The 27,893-nt window shown below is 34.5% G+C and overlaps 1 protein-coding gene across 1 annotated transcript; it reads left to right on the top strand.

Annotated features, from left to right (window-relative positions):
* The first annotated feature begins 10,885 nt into the window (after positions 1–10,885).
* On the top strand, positions 10,886–27,893 carry LOC129256023 (sarcoplasmic reticulum histidine-rich calcium-binding protein-like). Its single transcript, XM_064097826.1, has 12 exons — positions 10,886–11,836; positions 12,795–12,910; positions 17,472–17,570; positions 18,174–18,236; positions 18,781–18,858; positions 19,906–19,987; positions 21,558–21,773; positions 23,082–23,244; positions 24,508–24,764; positions 25,184–25,318; positions 27,161–27,359; positions 27,749–27,893. The coding sequence occupies exons 1-12, from the start codon at positions 11,659–11,661 to the stop codon at positions 27,873–27,875; spliced, it is 1,713 nt and encodes a 570-aa protein (XP_063953896.1). The 5' UTR covers positions 10,886–11,658; the 3' UTR covers positions 27,876–27,893.

Raw genomic sequence — 27,893 nt, 5'->3', positions numbered from 1 at the left:
TCGGGGTAAGTTGGAACATGGTATGGGGTAAGTTGGAACACTGCATGGTCAATTAAGAATTATACTAAAACTACTTAAAACTGTAATATTACATTGCTTTAGCCTATTTGCTTTATCTTATTCAAGTTCAAAATATTAAAGTGTGGATTCGTTGAACTTTATGTAAGAATTATACTAAAACTACTTAAAACTGTAATATTACATGGTTTTAGCCTATTTGCTTTATCTTATTCAAGTTCAAAATATCAAAGTGTGGATTCGTTGAACTTTATGTTTTCTATTATACATGCAGCCACTCACGCAAGCAGACTGTGTACTGTAGTAGAATTCCACATATTTGGGTGCGTTTGAGTTTACATGCAATTAAGTGTACTATCAGCAATTTCATGTACTTCTGCATCAAATTTATAAGACAAACATTGATTGTTTTTATTTTTTTCATAATTAATTATGCAAATAAGCATATAAAATTTTCCAGAAATTTGTTTTTTTTTGTATGTTATTGCCTTTAACTCTATTTATTAAGCTAGTAGAATTTTTGGTGAGAGTATCAATTTTCACATTTATAACAAATATCCACAAAAAAATGCAAAAAATACAATTTCTTATGTATTTTTTGTTTTTTCAAACTTTGTTTTTTCCGATGGACTTTTTCAGGAGTCTTTTGCGATCATAATAGCATAAAATGAATCTATTTGAACCAGCAAAAGTAAAAAAATAATCATACATTTATGACTTTTGGTTGAAAAACACAATTTGCATTGACCTTGTACATGGAATCACCTTTTTGAACAATTTTGGGTCCGAACATGCACATACAATTTGTTGCGTAATTTTGAAACCGCGCACACAGGCATCACAAATTTGGTCTCAAATGATGCGCAAGACTTGAAAGTAAAAAGTCAGCTAGCAGTGTAATAAAAAGAATTCGTGCGACGGCGTAGTGACAAAATTTCTTGAGGGGGGCTCAAATTGACCCCCCCCCCCTTTGATAAGGGTTAACATTGCATTATGTGCCTACAATAGGCCTTAAATGCACACTCAGACCTAACTGATAAACAAAACAAGCATGGTATACAATACATGTTCAGAAGAAAGTGAAATACTTTGTTTTTTTTCCTCATATCCAATATTTTCATTCATAATTATTTTTGGGGTAAGTTGGAACATGTTTCAACTAGCCCCTTCAATTTTGTTCCAACTAACCCCGGAGGCTCATTTGACGTTTATAAGCTTACAGCACAAAAAAGGGACTTCACCATGGCATATTAATAACCTGATTTTGTAGCTTGGTATAAGTGTCTATTATACCCCTAAACTGGCCAACTTGATCTGTAAACTTCTCTAAGATAATCAAACATTTCTGAACGAGAAAAAATTTACTCAGAAGGTCAAAAAACAAAAATTTGTTTCTAACTTCACCAGGCTTGTTGCACATGTGTTGTCTGTAATATGGTGGATGGCCGTTGATAATGACAATAACTTGAGGGCAGTATTGCAGAAATTTATTTAAAGACGTTAAAGAAAATTACAATGTTTCAACTTACCCCATGTTCCAACTAACCCCGGTCTCCCCTACCTATTATTTTTGTGTATTCCATTAAGTTTTCAAAATATCTTTTTCAGGTCTAAAAGTCAAAACGTATCAGCTAGCGCTGCACGCTCGCATTTAGATTGGCGAGTTATGTATGTCTCAATATTGATTATACAACAAACTACTTAAATCCCCTTTTCATGACAGTTCATCAAAAATTTTGGCTAGCGATTTGCGCTCGCATTAATTGTTAAAATATATTAACTTGATGCATCCTATTTATAATTACACAAGTGCTTGGAGTGTCCAGTTTTCAGTCCATAATATCATCAGATTTTGCGCCCTCAGGCATTAATTTAATGATTAAATTAATTGTCCATTTTGTTTCATCTCGCACTTAGCAAAAGGAATAGGAAGACAGTCATCATTTTCATATGCATGTCCTAAGGATGTCCCGGTCCTATGTTAAAACTCAAAGTAATAATAATTAAAAATATCAGCTCTTTATTAAGTGCGATCCATATCCACCTCAAAATTTTCCTACAAAGTGCTTGAAATATAGAGCTAAAATTGACTGTTTTTTCAGATCGGAATATCGAATAGTTTAAACTCGCGCTTCGCGCTCGCTGTCTAAATCTCGATTTTTTTTCCGCTCCCACTTCGCGCTCGCATCAATTGTTTAGTTATATACCTATCCTGTTCACGATTACAAAAATTGATTAAAATTTTACATTCTTCATGTAGAAAAGTCAAAAATTTTCGGCTCGCTCTTCGCGCTTGCATTATTTGATTGTTGAAATATCTAACGTCTTCATGGCTAAGTGCAAGCAGTCCTTAACAGGTACATTTTCGATCAGTTCAAAACGTATATAAAAAAATTCTGCTCGCGCTCTGCGCTCGCATTATTAATGTAAGGAAGATCCCCACTTACTCATCCTTTTCATGATTTACAAAACCTGAATAGAGTATCTCGTTCAGTAGGTTTAAATCTCGAATTTTCCGCTCGCGCTTCGCGCTCGCATCATTATTGTTTAGTTATATACCTATTCTGTTTAAGTTACAAAAAGTGCTTAGAATTTCAATTCCTTAGGTAAACTTGTCAAAAAATTCCAGCTCGCGCTTCACGTTCGTAGTAATTTTTCATTTGCATACACATCTTTTTCAGGATAACAAACATTGCCCAGAATGTTCAAGATTTTAGAAAAAAACACATAATATTTCCCAAAAAAATTTAGCTCGCGCTTCGCGCTCGCATTGTATAAATAAGGATTATGGTAATTATATATTTATGTTTATTCATAAGAATAAACCTAAGAAGTAACTATTAGGACTACCCCTTCAAAGAAACCAAAAATCATCTTCGAGCGGCCGATCGGAGAAAATATTGCTGAAAAAAAATTCCGGGCCCCCCTATTGGCGAAGGCTAGATCCGCCCCTGAATTATGATTTCATTTTCGAGTGACAATGGCAATATGCAGATTAATTGACAAAGAAAGTAATGTAGAATCCATAAAAAATGAAAATATCTCGTCATTCAATTCTAGGTTCCGTTCTAAATTTGATCACTGCATTATATCTGCAGGCTACTGTGTAATAAAATAAAAAAGAAAGGTAGTAATTAAGTGGTGAACAGAAATATGTGATGTGGTGGAGATGGAGGTCGATGCCCGGTAATGATGATGATGATGAGGAGGAGGAGGAGGAGGAGGAGGATGGTGGTGATGATGATGATGATGATGGTGATGATGATTTTTTTTTTTTTTTAAGGATGTTTTATTATATTCTCTCAAATCAAAATAAACATTCACATTCCATAAGCAAGTTGTACAAACTATTTGAAACATGATTATAAATTATACAATAAATCCATAACAAATATAATTATACAAACTATACATCAAACTTCAAAGATACTAGAAATTAATACTAATGCGTTTCAGCAATTACAAAATGAAATATTAACAAGATGTATGAATGATAAGAGAGAAAAAAAAGATAAAAAGTGTTGTTCTACCTCCCAACCCCCCCCCCCGTCCCTAGGTTAGGAGCACCCTCCCCTTTTTATGCCTATACTCTACATGGAAGGGACTACAATTCTCCGTATTTATTTATTTTTGTATTTTTTGTGTGGTTTTGTCTCTCGTTGTATATATAATTTTGCCTCACTCTCCCTATATATTCTTTTAATTCAGATTTTCCCATTTCCTTAAATGTAGAGACATCTTACCTCTACCTAGCGCCAGCCTTCTTTCTTCCCATTCTTCTTCTTTAAATTTCCTTTTAATTTCATCCATGGTTATAAGTGCACCCTTTTCCCTCCCTTTGAAGATTAAAAATTTAACAAAGATTAGAAAATGATTGACTAAACGTTCCTTTCCTTCGTCCTTTAATTCTACACCTACAAGAATTTCCTCCCAGCTTAAATTGCCCGTCGAAATAAAACCAAACATCTTCTTACAATTATCCCAAACCAGACAAGCATATTCACATTCCAAAAATAGATGGCGATATGTTTCTTCCTCTTTTTTACAATAACAACAAAGATTATTCTGTGAGATTTTAAAACGGAACAAGTGATGATTTGTATAAGCAATGCCGTGTAACATTTTAAACTGAAACTCTCTTAATCTACTGTTCAGAGTACATTGTCTTGGTCTCATAAAAATCTTTTCAATCTTTTCATAAGAAAAACTATATTTGTTTTTTAACCTTTCGAAAACATCAGGTATTGTGAAGTTACATTTCATAAAATTTGCATAAACGTTTTTAGATACTAACTCCTCTATTGACAAAATTCTTTTTCCAGATATAAATGATATTTCTTCCCTAAGAGAAGCATCTTTGCTATCTATTTTCATATTTCGTTTCCAGCTGACTGGAAAAGTTTTATAAATTGACTGTATCAAATGAAAATCATTTATGTTTAAACCCTGTCTTTGGAAGTACGAAAATGACCTTAAGTTTCCATCACAATCCATAATATGTTTCAGTCTGTAAATATTTTTTTCATATACTTTTTGGTTAAATATGCATTTCCCTTCAATTCGTACAAATTTATTGTTAAAAAATATCTCATTTCCTTTATATGTTTCAGATTTTAATCGAAAATCCTTCGTCTCTATCCATACTTCTAGCAAATCTATATAAAATTGCGGCAATGCTATCTCCAACACTCCAAGCAAATAATCGCATGAAAATATAAAATTTCCTCCTAGATGTTTTGTGGCATAATTGAAATATTTTTTCCATTTCATTGCATTATTTTCTTTTAGTCGTTTAATCCACATAACTCTCTGTGCCTTTATTAACCATTGAAAATTCATCATTTTCAAGCCGCCTTGATGGTAATCTAAATACATCGTTCTTTTGTTGATCTTATTTCTGCCAACCCACAAAAAAGTAAAAGCCAACTGATCAAGTTCAACATAAACCCATCCTGGGATTGGTGTGAGAGATGCCACATATATGAATTTTGAAAAGATAAATTGCTTTAATAATTGTATTTTGCCCATCAAAGTTAAATCTCTTTGCTTCCACCAGTTTAACAACTTCTTTATTTTACTTAATATTTCTTTATAATTCAATCTTTCTTTTACTTCTACATCTAAAGAAAAAAATACACCAAGAATCTTTATAAAATCCACCTTTTGGCCAAAAGATAAATCATATGATTTTCCTTGAGAGGAACCTAGTAATAAAACCTTCGTCTTATCGCTATTAACTCTAAGTCCTGATACTTTTCTGAATTTTTCTAAAATTTCTATTACTTTTTTGACTGAATCTAGATCTCGGACAAAAATAGACATATCATCTGCATACAAAACCTGTTTTACTTCTTCCTTTCCAAAGGAAATTCCTTTAACATCATTATTATATCTTATATTATGCGCTAATACTTCTATGCATAAAATGAAAAGATATGGTGAAAGCGGATCTCCCTGCCTTACCCCTCTTTCCACATGAAAATAGCTTGTAGAATCTCCTCCATTAAAAATACAACTTTGGCTATTTGTATACAATATTTTGACCCATTTGCGAAATTGCTGGCCAAAACCGAATGAACCTAATGTGTGATGTAAAAATTTGTGGGATATCGAATCAAAGGCTTTTTCTAAATCAATTGCTATCATATACCCAGGGATATTATTATATAACGTATGAAAAAGCATATCATCAATTAATCTGATAGCTTCTCCTATATTCCTGTTTTTAATAAATCCTATTTGATCTGCTAATACAACGCTTTCCAAAACCTCTTTAATTCGTTTTGCTAAAACTTTGGATATGATCTTATAATCTGTATTCAATAACGAAATGGGTCTATAATTCTTTACGTAATGTGGGTCTTTCCCTTCTTTAGCTAATAAATAATAATTGCTTGTTTTTGTGATGCAGAAAGTTCTCCAAGAGCAAAAGCTTCATTGAATGCCCCAATCAATACATCCTTTATTTCAGCCCAAAATGTACAATAAAATTCAACTGTTAACCCATCGTTTCCAGGGGATTTATTTTGCTTCATTTCTTTCAGTACCGAAATACACTCCTCTTCTAATATATCCCCTTCACAGCTTTCAGAATCTTCAGATGTTAACGTTGGTACATTTTTAAAGAAATCCCTAAAATCTTCCGTGTATTCCCTAGCATAAAGATGGGTATAAAATGATTTAATTTCATTTAAAACTTCTTTCTCATTTTCAGTAATTTCTTCGTTAACCTTAACTAATTTTGTAATAGTACTTTTCTTCTTGTTAGATTGTAATAGTTGACTAAAGTACCTTGTATCCCTTTCTCCACTTTCGTACCATGTTGCACGAGACCGAATTTTAATACCTTCATTAATATACTCGTAACTATCTGCAAGTTCTTTCCTTTTCTTTTCTATCTTTTTAATCAATTCTTCATCTACTGAATTTACGCAACTACCTTCTAAACATTCCAATTCCTTTTCGAGAGATTCTTTTTTAAATTTTTTTGATGGTGATGATCGATGATGATGATGGTGATGATGATGATGCTGCATTGTGATGATGATGATGCTGCATGGTGATGATGATGATGGTGATGATGATGATGATGGTGATGATGATCGATGATGATGGTGATGATGATGATGGTGATGATGATGATGCTGCATGGTGATGATGATGATGGTGATGATGATGGTATCGATGATGATGATGGTGATGATGAGATGATGATGATGATGGTATCGATGATGATGATGGTGATGATCGATGATGATGGTATCGATGATGATGATGGTAATGTTGATGATGATGGTGATGAAGGTGATGAAGATGGTGACTATGATGATGATGGTGGTGGTGATGATGATCTTCGATGATGATGATGATGGTTATAATGATGGTCTTTGAAGATGATGATGATGATGGTGGTGGTGGTGGTGATGATGATCTTTGATGCTGATGATGATGATGATGATGATGATGATGAATATTCATGATGACGTGCATATAACTATTTCACAAAATATAGCAAAATGTTATTATTCAATAACTTTGTTACTTTTTTTCCGATTTTGATGAAATTTTCAGCATTTTGCTCTGTCAATTTTACTCTATTCAATATTTATATATAAATATTTCCAGCCCGGAGTACCCCTTTCATGAAGTCTTACTCATCAAAATCCCCAAATATCGTACATACTTATCAGTGCAAAGTGAATGCGTGTGGAGACATAGGGCGCCATTCTGGGGTTCAATGTGAGAATGACTCATTGATGGTTTTCCCCTAGAAAATTATATATTTCTTTCAACTATTTACGATATTTTCAGCATTTATTTTTATAAGAAAAATAAAGGTTAGATAAATCAATGAACATTATTTGATTTGATTTTGATTTATTTACTTTTCTTCTACATAACAATATAATATGACATAAATATAACAAATATATTTTGACAATAAATCAGGCATATATAATTGAACATAAATTAGTAGCTGAGAAAATGGATTGCTATTGTAAGCAAAAAAATGATGACAAACCAAAACATATATTAATTATATAATCATATTATGAGCAGAATGGATGAATACGAATAATTATCAATTAAATATATATAAAAAAGAAAATCAAACAAGCCAACACTTGCTAGAAAAACAATGATGATGGTGAAAAATGAAGATGATGATGATCTTTGATGATGAGGATGATGGTGGTGGTGGTGGAGATGATGATGATGATGATGATGATGGTGATAATAATAATGATGATGATGGTGATAATGATGATGATTTTTGATGATGGTGATGATGATGATGATGATGATGATAAAGATGATGATGATGATATTTGATTATGATGATGACTCGATATCAAACATGGTGACCTTAGACATTGCCCGAAATGTGCTTATCCTCGGAGGTATAGCTGGCAATGTCACTTATCAGGGGGGGGGGGGTGGCTGCATTGTAGTTGCCTGGGGATCTTTGTCGTACGGGGGAAATCGTCTTGGAGGATGTTTGATTTGGGGATAACTGTCCGGGAAACTTGTCCTGTGGCAGAGTAACTTCTAAAGGTTTCCATGGCGAAGAAGAATAGTGTAGTAGGTTTCACGGTACACCATGTACACCGCGTTTTGACAAATGTGTTATTGTCGTCTTCAGAAGAATGATTGCTCATTCTCCTGAAGACGACAAGAACAAGATTTGGGTGGTCCTTTTCAGGACCACTTACACTTGCCCAAGAAAGAGTGTACCATAGCTATTACACTATAGTCCTAATTCAAAGGCGCTGCACGACTGTCCTATTGTTGGCCTATTTTATGGTAATGAGCTGGGATCCGCATCCTCAATGGAATGGAACAAACTCCCTCGCACATTAAGATTGCCAACAATTGAATCGTTCAGTCCCTATTTTGTTTTGTTTTAGGCAACTTTCTTCATTTCATATGTTTAATTGTTATTCCCTATTTGTGTTTTGTATGTATTAGGTAAACTGAAATTGTGTCCGCTTTCGACAATCCGGGAAAAGTGCATTATAAATATTGGGTATAATAATAATAATAATAATATCACTATTATTATTATTATTATCATCATCATCATGGGGTAATTTTTTTAATCTGGTTACCATAACAAGTTGAGCGCCTCTGGCAGTCTCGCCTGCATTACGTCATTCCATAGAGCAGAAGTGCTGACTTTGAAAAACAACCATTAATAGTTATTAAAAAAAAAACACAATTCATATGATAAAATACTACGTTCATTGACCCTAGATGACCTTTGGCATTGGTCATGTTTCATGAACTAGATCTATATACTTTGAAAGTTACATGTATGATGGCAGTTCAGCATGGCATGCCTGGCCAAAGTTTGTTAACCGTAAATGACCTTTGACCTTGGTCATGTGACCTGAAACTTGCACAGGATGTTTGCTGATACTTGATTGCTCTTATATCCAAGTTTCATTAACTAGATCTATAAACTTTCAAAGTTATGATGGTAATTCAACAAATACCCCCAACATACTCTAAGTTCACTGACCCTAAATGACCTTTGACCTTGGTCATGTAACCTGAAACTCACGAAGGATGTTCAGTGATACTTGATTACTCTTTTGTCCAAGTTTCATGAACCAGATCCATATTTAGAGTGGTAGGTCCTATATTAATCTGAATCAAATTATAACAAGTCGATTTTAGGCAAATTTTCAACAAATTTTGAAAACAGAGTACTCGTAAAAAAAATATTGTTTTACAGTCCCTTAACTTAATGTATACAACGTTGCTCCTATAAAAAAAAAGTTTGGCAATTGATCGCGAGACTGATATTTATTATATTACTCACTAATGATAGGAAAGGGGATCGTGGCCGAGGGGGAGGGACGCAGGTTAAGTAGGACATCTATACAGATGAGCTGGTGTTAATCCTGCAATATAATTTTTCTATATCTAAATAAAAAAATCACAAATAAAACTGCATTCAGCTCTTTTTTCATTTTTTGGCTTCATTTGAACAAAAAATATATAGTGGACGACTCCCCCCCCCCCCCACTTCCTGTGGCGCAATCATTGATTAGATCAAGAGTCAATTCACAGCTAGTTTGGAAACATACTGAACATGATGAAGGTCTGATTGGCAGACTATTAGGTTACGTTCCCCTCATCGCCGTATGGGGGTGATCTTTGCCCTCCCCTGATCGCACACATTTTTTATGCCCTTTCAAAAAATATCGGGATCAATGTGAAGTTGTAAACACGTTTTGTTTTGTTCGATGTTTTTGAATTTGCGCACGTTGAACCGGTACGAAATATCATTCATGTCGTGAAAACATCTATTGTAACTATTCCTGAATATTTTAGTTGTGAATGGTTTTTTACTTTGATTAGGCCTACCCGATGTAATATTGATCACACATTGAAATTACATGTATGTCATTTGAAAGGACACTAAATAATCGTACTAATTCATAATGTATCTCTGGTCCCGCGGACCCTCAGAGATACATAAGCATGATAATTGCCTTACCCGTGTAGTGGCCCCTCAACAAAAAGGTCTCCACTAATTCCCAACTCTTTCCTTGTTTAATTCTTTATCTTCTTCTGTCTCTCTTTTCAGTATCTGGAGGAGAGGGGGGGGGGTGGTGATGTTGTGTTGATTGAAATCTTCAAACTAATGAATTTATTTCTGTCTTTAATCAGAGTGATCGATGGCCGATTCTACAGCTTTTGTCAGATAACGTTAAATATTTTTCAATTAGTAATTTGATCAACCTTTTCTCTTGATTCGAAAATTCCGTCTCACATATATATTGGTCAAATGAATAATAATTCATAATATTGGAAAGAAAAGAAATGGCGGTTCAAGGATTCTAATAAAAATCAAAAGGGAACAAATTCGTGGGTCGTAATCATGTGCATGGTGCGCTTAAATATTCACTATCAGTAAATTAAATTGGCGTTGACATTGACCAGAGTGATGTTGAAAAGGCACTGGCAAGGTTTTTTTTTTTTGGGGGGGGGGGTGGTGGTAGCGCCCCATATATACATGTACACCTATATAGTGATCATTATTCATTATTTAGTCATTAGAGCAAACATGACTTCATACACCTGTTCTTTCAAGTCATCCTTGCAAAAAGATATGAAATATGAGGTTTGATGCATTATCAAAACATCAAGAGCGAGGGAAAAATAGGTAGGGGAATGAAGGCCGAGGTGAAGGCTTGAAAGGGGAGGGGTATAGCGTTTACCATGACAACAGGAAGAAAGAACGTAACGCGCGACAGGGGAGAAGGGTAATGCCGCACCGGGATGGTTTTTGAAACCAGGGGTAATATTATCGATCTTTGTCTGGGGGTGTAAACTTTACCCCCCCCTTCTCCCTCCCATGGTAGTTGGTATCGACTTTCATTGACTAGCTCGGTGCGCCAAGTCTTTATACAATTTGTGACTCCATTAACCCCGGCCGTTGCTATTGTGAGCAGACTCGGAAACGTGTCATGTGCGGTGTACCCATAACACGACCACATCAAACTGGTAATCAAATATCGAAGGACAATATTTGAGGGAACTGGTTTCCAGAATCTTATATACCACCCGCAATGTTATGTTGCCAAATATCATTACTCTAAAATCGTATAGAGGAATATGTTGCAAAGGAGTAAATGAATTAATTTCTTATTTTGTAACGAGATTGGAAGAGAAATTCAGAGCCTTTGGAGGAGATTTCATAAAATTCATGAATATATAATTTCTTCATGGGAAATATTGGAAATATTTAATATATACGTTTCATGCACCTCATCGCTTTGGGACTGTTTCTTCGTGGAATTCTGCGAATTGATCGGTTACTTTTAAGAGGAGAAGAGATTGCAAGCAGACTCTTGTCATGTTTATTGATTTATGCCAGGAAAGTTGCGATTCTGACTCTTAAATTGACTCCATCAAATGATATTTCTAAATATTGGATCTTTCATACATTATCCTAGCCGACATAGAGTTAATATTTATTGGTGTCAGAATATCCATGCGAGATACCAATTTTCAGGGATGATGTCAAAGTATAGATTCTTCCATGCTGCGAACATACTGCACAAACCCCTGACGATGAGCTCAACATTTTCCTAGCCCGCGGATCGAGTGATTAATTTTTGAGTTAGGATGGGGGATCATCCGGGTCTACCCCCGTTGAATCTCCGGCCAAGCTCCGGGGGAGGGTCGATGATGTTTAGCAGGTATCAATCCTCGATGTTCGGAGGGGCAGAGCACCATCATGGTGATGCCTTCTCAATCATTGGACAGGAGTTATTCTCTGCTCCAGAACTGCCTGAAATAATTGGTAAGATATCATGTCATAAAATGAAAAAGAAAATGAATAAAATAAAGAAGATTCAAACAGAATACTGAAAAAAATCTTCTAATAATCAGTTAAACAAATATATATGAGCCTAAGTATTACTTCTTCGTAGCTATATTAGGCCTACTTATGAACTAGATAATGATATTCTTTTAAAAGAAATGCACAATCATGACAATGATGATACAGCATTACTGTTTAATGATATTTTTAACGGTTTTCCCATCGTTCATTTGATTGATTGTGTTTAGAATAATACTTCTCCCGTTCATATTTATTTACAAATATATATTCAACAGCTGATTTTGGGGTGATTTTTCCAAACTTTAATTCCACCTCCCCAAGATTTTTTTAACTGGGGGTGCTGGTGTAAATTTAGTTTAAATAAAAAGGTTTTTACTACAAAATATTAGTCATTTTGCTTACATTTCTCCATTTTTTAACACCTACCAGAATTCATGGGGTGCTAAAAATGGAAAGTAATACATGCAGCAACCCCAGGTAAAATCTTGGAGGTGCTTCAGCACCCCCATCACCCCTGCTTCCCAGGGCCATGCCCCCATACCTCTTTAGTTCCACCTCTCCAGGATGTGCACCTAATCATGCTCAAACCCAAACCAGCATACGCCCTTGTAATGTACAGCAATTTTCTAACATAGCACAAATATATTCATACAAACAACTTAAGCATCGTTCTGGGATTATAATTTGCAAGGATAATTTACGTTCGAAACCTCTTCATTTTGTCATCGAACTAAATATTTTTTTCAAACTAGAATATAATCATTTTCTTTATTTTTTTTAAATATTGCTATGAATAACTAGAATCGAATAAAATTTTATACTGGATAAGTTATTTTAGAAGCAATTAGCTTCATGAGTTATGTTTTATAAAGTGATTTACTATGTTAATGTATCACCCTGTTTTCATACCCTGTAGATCTTTTTACCCGTGGTATCCCAAGCCGTGTGACCCTGGCTGATATGATCGGCTCATGCTGCCGAACCACAGTCAATGACATAGAAAGACTACCTGCAATACATCCATCTGTAATGGTAAGATCTATCAAATTATTTACAGATATTTAGGAATTGGCATAAATACAGGCCTAATGTCGACGGTTATTCAAGGAAAAAAATGAGTACAATTTACTTAAGAAAAAAAATGTATGGATATAATTTATGGTTCCCTTTTTTTATTTTAAGATCCTCTTTTCCGGTTTTGTCATTTTGTTATCGAAAATCTGAAACGAAATGATCTTATATTTCATTCAATCAAGCAATCAATCATAAGTTTTTTCACATGTTGACAAGTAATTCTGATAAACAGAAAGCCATTGATATAAATTTAACTTGATGAAAAGGCAATATAATTCATGTTTTATATCAAACTAAAAACTTTTCTTCGTGATGAACCTTTTAATGTATGTTTGTTAACCTCAACACTCTTTTCATAAGTTTAAATAAAATAGTACGTGGGAATGAATAAAATAATTTTATTTAGAAATATAAGCCAGATAATATCACGACTATTTCGCAGTTTATGTTTCTCATTTGCAATCTAATCGATTTCACTTATATCTTTGTTTTTAATTTATAATAATCTTTTACACACTTAAAATGTTGGTCAACATACTGTCCACTGTGTTGGGTAATGTATGTTGGTAAAAAATATATTCTGGGCAATTATTATCAATTTGAGCAAATTTATTACCCAATTATTAGTTTTATTACCCAGTTTAGACAGATTTTAACCAATAGTTGTGTGGACAGTATGTTGCCCAGTGATGGTTTAAAATTGAGCCCTTTTTGTCCAACCTTTTTAAGAGTTTACCTTCATAAAAACTCTATACAAATGATATAACAAGAAAGTAAAAATAGGAAATTTATTAAATTTAGTATTATTAAACGTTGATATTGACATTTATATATATCCAGATTTCACAATGATTTCCCGCTGGTAATACAAACACGACAAAATAATGAAAACAAAAAGGTTTGACAATGACAAACTCGTGAAGAGGCAAATTGTTAAGTGACAGAAAAGAAACATGAGTGAGAGGATAAGTGGCAGGATTCCTAAAACGTCTTACCAACCTAATTAAATCCAAGGATAAAACAGGAGATATTCAATTTAGTATGATGTTTGAGGGTAATAATAAATATTTAATATCAAGTTTATAAATCACTAGTATTTGAAATACCATTTCCATCCTTAAAATATCCGGATCAAAAACGGCGCACATTTTCAATTTCACAGAAAGTTATAACTTTACACCCATGGGGATGCAAACTTGAGGTCATTATACACTGTTAGAAAATTTCATCCTTAAAATAAAAGAAGTTCTTGCAGCAGAGTCTCGAGAACACCTGTAATCTTACCAGATTGCGTAATCTTACATTATATCATGTAAAATTACATAAAATTGGTATTTGGTGTATGGAACCTTACAAATTTCCTTAAATAATACACAGTTTTCCCCTTTTTAAATAGACCTGTTCTGTTAAATTGTAGAAAAAAATCCTGTTTTATGAATTTACAGAATGATTCTGTTATTGTCTGCAAATCTTGTTTTTTTTCTGTAAAATCAGGGTTTTTTTAACAGTGTAATCATGGGGCAAATAGTTATGCACCAAAAGAAGTTTAAACTTCTTTTGGTGCATAACTATTGCACCTAAACTGGAGCTCTTGGTGTTTTGAAAGGCGCAAATTCGGGGAGAGGGGGGGGGGGGGGGGCATCGCGGTAAATGTTGATACAGGTGGTCTTGTTCATCCATGTCAATCACCATGCGGATTGGTACGGAGGGGGGGGGGGGTGGTGGGACCTTTCGAACATTAGCACAAAAGAGTTCAACCGAATGTGTTGGTGGATGATAGACCACATGACCTTGAGTTCGGATCAATCGATCGTCACTATCGATAAATGAATAACGGTCCATGGAGGCTGGTAGAAAATCGATCGTTATGTGCTTTAAGATTAAGATTTCTGTAAATCGGGATTTATGGGTTGTTTTCATAATTTCATTTCATAAAATCAATAAGATTTTTTACCTTTTATATGCATTTTCAGATTGGATATTACCACGTCTATATATTATATTTCTTATTACTGTATGTGGTATGTGTCTCTATATTTTTTTCGAACGCTGTTAAGAGAATCTCGGAAATAAACTGACTTCACGCCTTAAAGGGGTACTCCGGGCTGAAAATATTTGTATCTAAAAAAACAGAGTAGAATTCATAGAGAAAATGCTGAAAATTTCATCAAAATCGGATAACAAAGAACAAAGTTATTGAATTTTAAAGTTTAGCAATATTTTGTGAATATAGTTATATGCACGTCATCATGAATATTCATTCGGTTGGCTGATATTGTCACATCCCCATTATCATTTTTCTTATGTTATTACCTGAAATCATAATTGTTTCATTTTTTCATAATGTGTGAATAATGTGTCTCCTTTATAATAAAATAAGTTGCAGCAGTGAATATGTAATGCACTTAATCGGTTGTTATTCCAATATTTTTATTCTTAAAGGAAAAAAAATGAATGAACCTACTTTCATATAATAAAATACAAAAGAACAAGTGGGGATATGACATCATCAGTTTGCTCATTGAATATTCATGAAGACATGCCTAGAACTATTTAATTGGAAAATGCAAATTTTAAAATACCATAACTTTGCCATTCCTTGTCCGATTTTGATCAAATTTTCAGTATTTTGTTTTTCTTATTTTTTTAATATGTTTAAATCATATTATCTTTAGCCCTGAGCATCCCTTTAAGACAACATGGGATTATCAAGAAGGCTCTAAAATACACCGATTTCTGCTCAGTTTTAATAGTATTTTAGATTATCATTTGACTTCACATCCTAGATAATAGTCCCTCAAACATGAATTCGATTAATAGGAAAATTCTGTGAACACAATAAAAAAAAAATCATCATTTTCACCCTAAACCCATTGAAACCCACGTATATATAGTCAACAGAGATACTACAAGTCAATACTCATTTCTTGGGTCTAAGCCTGGTCTCTATGTCAGATAATCCCTCTCATTATTTATTATCAATTGTCGCTTATTTCGATTTTTTGTTCTGTGGCTCGTCCCACACAGCAATTGCGTGGCTAAGGTACTCCCAACTTCACTTTAATATTGATTTGGTTTAACAAGGGGGACGAATATTCCCATACAAATCTAATGCATGGGTTGGGAGGGGATCGAAGACGGGTTTACACATTAAGAAACACGTCTCCAGTCCTATAACATGTAAATTGGACGGGTTTTTTTTCTCCATATTATTCGCCACCAAAGAAACTTGTTTACCAACAACACATGAAAACGACATTAAAGCAACAAAGATGATAATACTCTCATAATCAATCGTCATGTTATTGTGAATATGTGGTCAAAGGAGAGGGAAGAACCACTGTATAATGAAATGAATGCCAATGACTGGCTTTTCTTCAGTTTAAGTGGCTCTCAAGTACAAACATGGATTCTTAACAACGCGAGAGGGTAGCTCGCAAACAATATTATTTTTCCATGTCTGAGGTGCAGGGATCCCTGGATGATATTGATTTTAAGGAGTATGCTGAGGAAGTTTAGGTAGGATGGGTCTACACTAAAATTGATAATAAAGAATGTATCATATATTTATAAAAAATAATAATAAAAACTTTAACAGAGTTCAAAGAATTTTCCCTAGTTTGATTTTTTTTTCACTGAAAGATTGGCATTCTAGCATTGTCATGTGTGATGTGCGCTTACGTTTGTAAGCCATTGTCTACTTTCAAACATTTTTTTTCTTTCGAAACTCCTTTGCAATATTATATTTCATAACATCTTTCTCTATAATGATGCTGGCTTAATATTTGTTTTAATCTGTCACCTTTTTTTAAGTGAATTGAATTGAATTTATTGAACCTCATTGGCACCTGCCAATATTGTGCCCTCCCCCCAAAATACAAAACGATGTAAAACATTAAAAGCATATCTGTTTGGCTACGTTTAGTTCATTTGGACAAATTCTCGATTTGATCCAACTATTGGTGAAAGTGATCATCTATTGGTGTTTTGATCAACATTTATTCAACATTAATTATTTGTCACATTTTTCTTTTTTAAAACGAACTATTTCATATGTTCAAGAGAAGAGGGCCTACCAATGAAAAAAAAAACGACAACAACAATCATCATTTCGCAATTTGTCCGTGGGAAATTTTTCCATATACAATGAAACATTCATATTTTTTTTATTAGTTCGTTTCAATTTGAGCAATTTCTGAGACATATCCATTTATTGCGTGTATAAAGACGATAACGAGTCAAAAACCTTTATCATGCATTTTTTTTCATTCCGTAATCTTTATTTCCATTTCCAACGATTACAATACAATATTATCTTATACATCTTGATATAATATAAGAAAAACAAACAAAGAAAATTGTTTACAATTACAATCAAGATTATCATACAACCGGGCTTGGAAAGGAGGAGGCTGCTAAAAAAAATCGGAGCTTGTAGAGTGCTGCCGCTCATTAAAAAAAGTTCTTATAAGTATCATAAATATTTTTTAAGTAATTGTTAAAATTCATATATTTTCAGAGCTCAAGAGGGGAACAGCACACCCGGTACATGACCTTCGTATCAACCCCACCCATAGAAAGGAGACCGCCAAGAGGAAGGCCAAAATTTCCACGCAAGGTGTGTGAGGGTGTGTGTGTGTGTGTGTGTGTGTGTGTGAGTGTATCATAATGGTGATTTTGTGTATGAGGCGTCCGCGGTTTACGATAAATGCAAGTATGTGTGGTGCGTTATTTTTTGTGCGTGTGAATTGTATAACACAGTGTGGAGCTGTGTCAGTCTCACACTGTGGATGAGCAAATATCAGTAGGGAGTTGATATAGCCCCTACTTAATTATATGAGAGAACTCTGTATAGTACAAATATATCATATAATACATAATCATTTTGGGAAAGTGTTAATTATGCCTTATGAAATATTATTATGTGAGAGGACGCCATGGACACACAGTGTAGGCCTACTGTTAATCACCACTGTAAGTGTTCATTACATACATGTGCTCACAGTGATATAATAGGAGATTGCTGAATGGAAAAACACTGTGCGAATGCCTAGTGATCAGTGTGTGTGGTGGGGGGGGGGGGGTTTGCGGTGTGATTATAGTTGATAGGATGAGGCTTGTGTAGTAGATGTACCTGCTGATATTTCGTTATTCAACTAATTGTGTTCCACAATGTGACAGTTCCTTTTTTGTATTTATAATATTTTTGTTTCATTTACAGCCTTTAGGTCCACAAGAATGCTTTAAATGCCAACTCAAAACTGACCACGCAAGTTGTGAAAAGGTATATTCTTACATATAAATAGATTTTCACTATGTTGTTGATTTTAAGTGTGGATTTTCTTTTTAGAATAGTGACGAAGAGTTTGTTATTCTTATGATTTATTCTGTCTGGATTTATAATGATTGATCCTTATACAGGTAGTTGATTTCTAAGGTGACTGGTTTGAATCTTTGCTATGTCAAGTAATAATAATAATAATACATATGATTTGTATAGTGTCTTTTCCATTTTGATTAAATGCTCAAGGCGCTTAGAAGAGAGCAAGACATAAAAGTAAAGAGAACTAAGAGAAATACAAAAAAGGGTAAATTACAAATGAGGAAAAATGTTTGTCTTCAAACCTAGTACCTGCTGGTGAACAAATAAAAGCACAATCGCTTCATTCAAAATGCGTGAAAGCTATTAAAACATAAAACAATGTTAAATGAATGGCGAAATGATGACGGTAAGATTTGTTGTTTCATCGTCATAATTTTATTGATGATTTAAACTAATTAAAATTGAAACTCAGTGATGTTTTCTCACTTCCTTTTCTTTTTTACAGCACAAGTATTTAAGAATTGGAGGAGGATATCGCCATAGCTACGCATACATCAGCCAAATCATGGAAGTGATTGAAAAGGTAAGGTTAAAGCTATTATTATAAACTATAGAATCAGCAAGTTTCATTGGAAGAGAGCAAATTTGTCATAGAAATCCAGCGTTTATCATTGATTACAAGGTGTATAAAACATGGTCTGAATTGGAACTGTTATGTAAAGGTCAACTCATGATCAAGTCTGTGTATGTCTCTTATTTTTCGGACGATAATGGTGTTAAGAAACTGATCGTAAAGTTATGAATGAAATTGCAAAACTACTGAAATATTGCCCCCCCCCCCCAAAAAAAAAAAAAGACACGGGTTAATCAACGATATGAGATTAAGTTTAAACATATATTTTGATGAACACATTACTAATGTTACATTGGAGACTTCATTAGTGGAACGTATCCCTGCAAAGAACATAAACTGTTAGAAGTTTCTACTTAAAAAACAAAAACAAATAACAAAAACCGATAAGCTCTTGCAGCAGAGTCTCGGCAAAACCTGCAATCCCATATTGTGTAAAATTACAGAAAATTAGTACATGGGATATGAAACCTTACAAATTGCCTGCAATTTTTTTATTTATTTATTTCCTTTGTTAGAATAGAGCTGTTTTGTTAAATTGCTGAAAATTTACTGTCCTGATATAAACAAATTTACAGAATGATACTGTATTTTTTTCCTGTAAAATCTTCTGTATTCTTAAACAGTGCAATGTCCCACATTATGTTCCACAATTTGTTCACAGTTTGGCAGCGCAATGTGAAATCATCTTCACACTCTTACATATTAGCATGGACTGTGAATCACAGCTTTAATACATAGTCCAATATGGGAACACAATTCAGTATAGGGACATTTTTGCCATTATGAGAATGAAACTGTTTTGATACTTTGTTAAGATTTAAGAAAAACTTTGGACTTAGTTTAGTAATTATAAATATCAGAGAAATATCCGAGTTTCTTCATACATAATATTCAAATTGTTTTCCATATTAAAAGAAGGATATCATTTGCCTGTATGCTCAAATAAATAGTTACGTGCCAATGAAAGGGATTTGTTTCACTTTGTCCCCTTTACAGGAACACTTTGCAGTTGCTCGGGAGGAATTCTTGAAAAATGAAAAGATAAAAGAAGAGGCAAGAAAACTAGAAGAAAGCCGAAGTAAGTAAAAAGTTGTTCATCAAACAACTTTGTTTCATCATTTCTCTGATTTACATAAATTCTAGGAGAAAGGAACAGGTATAGCCTACGAGGATCTAGATTACTCTTTAAAATTTCAAGTTTAAATTTCCATATATTTCCGATATCATTTTCATTTATGTAGATTGAATTGAAATATAAATATATATATATGATAGTATAAACATTATCAGTAATAAAAGTATTGGGAGTCAAAAATAATAAAGACAAATAAAAGATCAGAGGAATGACTTATAACTCAAAGGGTCTACATAAATTCTGTACATCGATGCACTATTTTCCAATTTCACCTTGTTTTATTTCAATCAAATAGAATTTAAGTTTGAATATCATTTTTATTTTCTTTATCAACTATATTTACAATTATTTGAAATGATTGATAGACTATAAGAAAATCGATACGAAATAGCGATCTAATCCAGATAATGAAAATCAATATCAACACGTTACAGCAAAATAAAAAAATAAAAAATAATGGACAATATACAAGTATCTGGGTTGGAAAAAAAATAAACGTGCAATCACTCAGTGGCATAATGAGCCAAACGATTTGAGGGGGACGGCATGGCGTCTGTATCGAGAAAACGAAGCAAGCGAGCTAAGAATTCCCTTTTTTAAGAGCATCTAACTTTGTATAGATTTTAACATATTATTCTGAAAATAATATTATATCTTAGGCTTTTAATTTCCCCGTTCTATCTTGTTTTCTTTGTCATTTTTTTGCGGGGGGGGGGGGGGTGGGGGGGGGGGGGGCGGAGGGGTTAGCACAGCCCCAAAGCCCCTCCCCATCCATAGCCAGTGCAACCATTTATAAGATGATTTCGAGAGAGTGAAAACATTAATAATAGAGTGAAAATCAATCTATTCTATTGAGAGTGTTTGTTGACACAAAAATAGTCATAGGCATATACCCAAATAGCTGAAAAGTTGAGTGTCAATGCCAAAAAAAACCCCACAATGTCCCAGAATTTAAACACACTGGCCCGTATTCTGAAGTCGGGTTTAACTTAGACCATGGTCTAACTCTGTGCTAAAATTATTGGAAGCCAAAAATGTCAAAATTTGTATCAAGTTGTATGTTTCTTATATTTACTGTGCTCTTTCCTGATTCTTCAATGGTGAAGACAATCATATATTTATACTTCCTAAACATATGAATGATTTGAGAGCCAAATGAGCTGAAATATGATATCCCTACTGTTAGTGACTTATGTAACAATTGGCTATCCATACTTAAACCACATCTTTAAACCTGAGTTTAAGTTAAACCCGACTTCAGAATACGGGCCACTGTGACTACAGTGTGACACTGTGCTCACATTGAAAAATATGAAAATACTGCTTTTCAAATTTAACATTGCAAATTGCAGTTGTAAAGTCACACTGCAATCACATTGTTTTTACTCTGTTGCTACAATATATCACACTTGATCGGCACTGTTTTTTATTTGGTAGGGGTTAGGGTTTACTCTCTGGTTTTGCTTTGGTTAAATAAAATAACGATCTCTTCAATCCTCCCTCACTGATTCAGATACTGTAAAGCGTCGAGTGAAGCTATATCTCCGAACCAAGAGCGGTAATGTCATTACCCGGTATCAGTTCGTGAACGACGACGACTACCGCGAGATGAAAGAGAATAAGTCGGCAGCGAAGAAGATGCTGGGATTAAACGACGACGAGTCCCTCGAAGAGTTTGTGACATCGAAACACGGCTATGTGCAAGACAAACACGGTGACATGGTCAAATGTGAGATGAACAAAGTGAACAAGATCAACAACAACAACAACAATATCATTAACAAAAACACAAATAGCAAATACCATCATTCCACCTCTCTATATTTCTTGATTGTCTTCCGAAACCTTCGTTCTTTTTCATCGGGATAATGATTTTTCGCATGGTTGTAGGTTGAATAGACAAATATACGAATTTTGGGAGCTTTGAAATCATTAATTTACTTTATCATCTTCATTCATTGTCTTACATGGTGCCGGTGTATGTATGATATCAAGAAATGTAGTCATGGAAGTTTCAGAGCAATAGCATCAGTTATGAAGTGCATTACACAAGCATGACAAGTGACCGAAGATACCAACCCGTTTTCCTGTTTTAGTGCAATTAGTCATTATTAAAGGACAAGTCCACCCCAATAAAAAGTTGGTTTGAATAAAAGGAGAAAAATCCAACAAACACAACACTGAAAATTTCATCAAAAAAGTTAAGACATTTTAAAGTTTTGCTTAATTTCACAAAACAGTTATATGCACATCCTGGTCGGTATGCAAATGAGCAGACAGATGACGCCACCCACTCACTATATCTTTTGTATTTAATTATATGAAATATGAAAAATTCGAATTTTATCCTCATTGTCATGTGGAACAAACTTTTATTCCTCCCTGAACATGTGTAATTACCATTATTTTAACAGTTTGTGGTTGAATCAAGTTGGTCCCAATTGTCAAATCTGTAAAAATTGAAATATTGTAAAATTTAAACAATAAAAAACAAAAGAAATAGTGAGTGAGTGACATCATCGACTCTCTCATTTGCATATCAATGAGTTGTGCATATAACTGTTTTGTGAAAAATAAGCAAAACTTAAAAATGTCATAACTTTCTTATTTTACATCCGATTTTGATGAAATTTTCAGTGTTATGTTCGTTTAATTTTTCTCTATCCATTTAAATCAACAATTTTCTGGGGTGGACTTGACCTTTAATCGTAAGTGTCTTGATAATTGCATAATGTATCTTAATCCCGCTTGTGTTTCTGAAGACCAGTCAGTTCCTGACTGTTTATTTTTCCATTAGAACTTTAATGCACAATGTAAACAGAAGTGTAAAAAGCATCAAATTATCTAAGGAACATGCAGAATGTCTCCTTTTAATGTTTGAACGGAATTGACTGGCTGACGTGGATTTCACCCTCGATATAATCATGATATCATCAACACTTACATTTTCTGATACAAATGTTCTGATTATCTTCAATAATATTGGTAAGCAGGTCTTTATTAACTTTAAATTAAAAAAATATATATTTTCATGTAGCGAAAAAGAAGAAAAATAAGAAGAAAAGGAAACACAGAGATGGGGACGAAGAGGATAGCGAGGACGAGTCCGATGATGACGAGGAGAACGGCGGAGGTCGTCGTCGTCGTCGCCATGGTCACAAGAAGGGTCATCATTCAAAACGACATCAAAAGCACAAGGGGTAAGATAAGTTAAAATTTCTAAATGGTGGTGAATATTGACGTGCTTGACGTTCTCTCTTTTTTTTTTTTTTTTTACTTGCAACACCATTTATGTACCGTAGATTCTGTTGTATCAAACAGCATTTCACTTGTTTACGATAGTACGATATTGTACATGACTAATATTCAGTGTCAATCTGTAAAATTACTATAATATTTCATTATTTCACAATTTTTAAATAGTCCAGACAAGCTCCATCGTAAAAAATGTCCTTAATATAATGGTAACGAAGTAAATCAATAATAAGTAATTTATCTATAAAAGATGTATTGGGGCATCCCATTTGAAAATAATAATATGTTTAGGAATGATGTGCAATGATTGTGAATGTGAACGAAATAATTTCTGATGAATGATGATCGATTTGGGTGGTTCAAACATTTGATGCAAAGGAAGAGGATTTAAAGCATTTTCAAGATGCAGAAAATATACTTCCGCATACAAATTGAATTGAAAATTCCTAGATACATTTTGTGCATGGTTACCAAGTACGGATCGATTTTATCACATTGCTAGTCGAGAGTTCAAACGTCGAAATGTGTTTGCTTAGTCGTGAAAGCCGATATCAACCACCTTCTCAAGTTCGAAGTCTGCTTTCACGAATAACCTTTCATTCGTTTATCCTCTGTAGACTTCAAGATAGACCATCCATTGGTGTTGAAAATAAACATGTAAACCATGAATGAAATTTGAGGTAGAGATTAGAGGAAGAAGTAGAGATTTGAGGTAAAATTACGGTTCGTATTATTGTTTTTAGTATTTACAGTTATTCAGAAAGAAGAAATGGGGAAGGAAAAGAAAGGCAAAGGGCGCTGTTTGTCCTGATAATGATGATGGTGATGTTGGTGATGGTGATGATGATGATGATGATGGTGATAATGATGATGTTGATGCTGATGATGATGATGATGATGGTGATTATGATGATGGTGATGATGATGACGACGATGATGATTATTATAATGGTGATGATGATGATAATGATGATGATGATATTGATGATGATATTTAATATGACTACTTTAAAGAAAACCCTACAGCTTCGAATCGATATTAGGTAAGTGGAAAAAACAATAATCTTTTCAGTGGAAATGCATAAAACATTGTCATAATTGTAGAACGTAAATATAATAAATTTTTAGATACATTTCCTTACAGTAAAAAATGAAACGGAGATTCCTTGATCTTCCCAATTCTATTAAATACATTTTTTTTTCATCAGACGTAGGAGACGCGGGGATTACTACAGTGATGACGAGAGTATAGCTGAGAGCGGGGTCGGTGCCAGTTTACTCGATGGCGAGACGGGTGGAAAATCTACCCGACATCATCGCCGTCGTCATCGTTCGAGAGATGACGGTGATGAATACGATGACCAAGATGCGTCGCCAGCCGAATCGTACATCAGTGATAACGGAACGCTACATCACAGAGAGAAGAAGAAAAAGAGGAAACACAACAGACAAGATCGCGATGACGGTAAACGTCAATTATTTGAATTCATCTTTTAATTCGCCTCAAAATCTGGTAGAAATGTAGCGTCGAATTTGACAATCTCTCCCTTTCCATTAATCCATGCCTGCTTATTGGACATTTCTGCTGCAGTTCCTCTTTGATTGTTCAGTGTGCTACCCTTGACAGTAAAATATTATATATATATTGACATTACGAATGGCACTATATTCTATTCATTGTTTTGGAGTGGTTCTATGGTCTTTGCATGCCAATAGAATTGTTTGATATGCGATTCGGAAATTCGAATATTGATTACCTTAGTGACAGATCAATGCATCTTACTGTTACTGCGAGCCACTTTTATACACACAATAGCAACTTGGTGTCACCAAAGTTATTTGAAGATGTTGATGTATGGGCAAATCTTTATCTCTCTTTCCAAGATGGCGATCGACATCGAAGAAGACGGAGGTGTGATCGCGATGACGATTCTGTGGTCGATGGTGAAAGTGCGCAGTCTGATGAGATGAGTGATGAAGGCTCGGATGACAGCAGAAGACATCGTCGTCGTAGACGTGGTATGAAAAAAAAATACTCGATTTAAACTAAAGGGACATGATCACGAAATATAATAACATGGTTTGAAGGGGTCATTACATTACAAACAATAATTTTGTTGGACTTAGATCTAATTTTTATATCAAAAAGAATGAAATTCTCTTTGAGTGTATTTTAATTTCGAAGACAGCATAGTTATTTAAATATAATTTGGTCAATATAATCGGGCGAGTATTAAAGATCACTGGCGTAAATCCGTGTTGATGGGTGGGGGGGGGATGACTGAAATATTTTGGCATTTTTTTGCAATCATGTTTTTAGATATGCAAGGAATTGTCATTGATATGTCCACAGTGGCGACCGTGGGTCACGGCATTGGGGGGGGGGGCACCAGCATAATTTTTGAATGACTGAGTGAGTGACCTAATAGAGACATTTTAAGGACAATGTCATTAAACGGATATGTATCTCACTGATCAAATAATGCGAGCGCGAAGCGCGAGCTGAAATTTTTTTATATTCACACCTAAAAAGGGACTTTATAGTCAAATTTGTGTAATCATGATAGGTACCTGTCTCGCTTAACAATGCGAGCGCGAAGCGCGAGCTGAAAACTTAGATAATTCAGACCTGAAGTGGGGCATTCTAAGGTTTCTTTGTAGTAATTAACTAGGACCATACGTAATTCAATATCCAAATGATGCGAGCGCGAAGCGCGAGCTGAAAATTTTTGATATTCAGATCAGAAGAAGGGACATTTTAAGGACTGATTTTAGGAATTCATGAAGAGCAGACATATCTCACCAATCCACTAATGCGAACGTAATCACGGACATGAAATATTTCATATATACGAAGACCTTAACATGGGGCAATCACTTTTGAGTCATGAAAAAGAAGCATATGTCACTACATAAAACAATGATAACTCAAGTGCTAGGAAATATATTTGGTTTATATTGACTTGAAAACGGGATGTTTTAGTACAACAGGATTATATATCTCGTTAAACAGACAATGCGAGCACCAGGAACAATGAAGACGTAGGCCCTGGGCAAATTATGTTTCATAAAGTTATGATAAAAATGTTTCTTATGTAATGTAACTTAACATAGTTATAATATAATATAACATTCTAATGAATAATATTTTCTTCTTTCCCACTACGTTTCTCTTCCTTTCTCCCTCTTTTCCCCCTTTCCCCGTTTTTTGTTTTGGTCAGCCGATGGGGGGGGGGGGGATGTGCCCCCCATGTCCCCCGTAGTTTCGCCACTGTATGTCCATATGGCAAATACCCCTCCAATATTATTATCTTTTTTACCCCATGATGGTTTAATGGTTTTATTAGAGATTACATTCAACAAATTTTTGACATTCCATCTTAATCCCTTCCCAAAGACCCCAACATTGATGAATTGATGACCATGATGAAGAAACGGGGGTTTCTCTTCAATGTTATAATAAGGACATAAGTATTTCGTTTGGAAATGGTGAACTGGCTCTTTATTTGCATTTTATGATTCAATAATATTATTTTATTTGTTAAGCGGTATTTTTAGAGGAATTTTCACCAATAAAACAATTATCTCTTGTGATTTTTTTTCATTTATTTCGTAAAAAGTGGGGGGGGGGGGGGGTGTTTGTACAGGCCATCCCCCCCTCCTCGAAAAGTGGGGGGATATATCCCCCCCCATCCCCCCCCCCCCGGGATTTACGCCAGTGTTAAAGATAATTTGCATTTCCAGTTTGCTTTCTTTCATATATGAATTTATACATTCTTAATTTCCTATCCATCGTCGTCATTGATGTCCGAATATGGAAATCTGTTTGACTGTCAATCTTCTTCATTGAATATTAACCAGGTGATGGCAGACGGCATCGCCGGCGAAAAGGACGCCGAACCGCCAGCGATGGATCTGAGGGAGACGATGACGATGGGTCACGACATCGTCGGAAACGACGACATCGTGGAAGACGCGAGGATGATGGCGATGATGTTGACGATTATGACACGCACGGGAGAGGAGGTCGACGTAGGAAGGGAAGCCGAAGAAAGCATGGGTGAGGAATCTAACAGAAAAGGAAACGAAAATTAGATAGAGAATAGGAAGAAGAAGAAGAAGAAGAAGGAGAAGAAGAAGAAAAAGAAGAAGAAGAAGAAGAAGAAGAAGAAAGGAAGATGAAAAAAAAACGGGTTAGAAGAAAACAGATTAAAAAAAACAAGAAGAATAACAAGAGGAGGCAGAGGAGAAGTAGGGGAGAAGTGTATTTTTCCTAATATTCCCAATATCAACAAATCAGAATCACGTTGTCTCAATTTGCTTTGATTGCACAACTTTGTGTTACGGAGCCAAAGTCTGATCATATGAAGTACAATGTATATATAAACCTAACGCATTGTATTCATCAGTATCATTGATTTTATTTTTGCACTTTGACTTTATACCTAGATCGTCTGACGATTCCTCTGAGAGCGATGACGGATCTGATGACGATGACGGTGGACATCGACGAGGAAGAAGGCGCGGTCGAAGGAGAGATTCGGATGGTATGTTTGCCTTTCACTATCACTACTAGCGGAGGCGGCAACCGTGA

This window comes from Lytechinus pictus, chromosome 3, assembly GCF_037042905.1.
Source record: "Lytechinus pictus isolate F3 Inbred chromosome 3, Lp3.0, whole genome shotgun sequence".
In the NCBI taxonomy this organism is placed as follows: Eukaryota; Metazoa; Echinodermata; class Echinoidea; order Temnopleuroida; family Toxopneustidae; genus Lytechinus; species Lytechinus pictus.
This window is presented reverse-complemented; position numbering and strand designations above follow the sequence as displayed.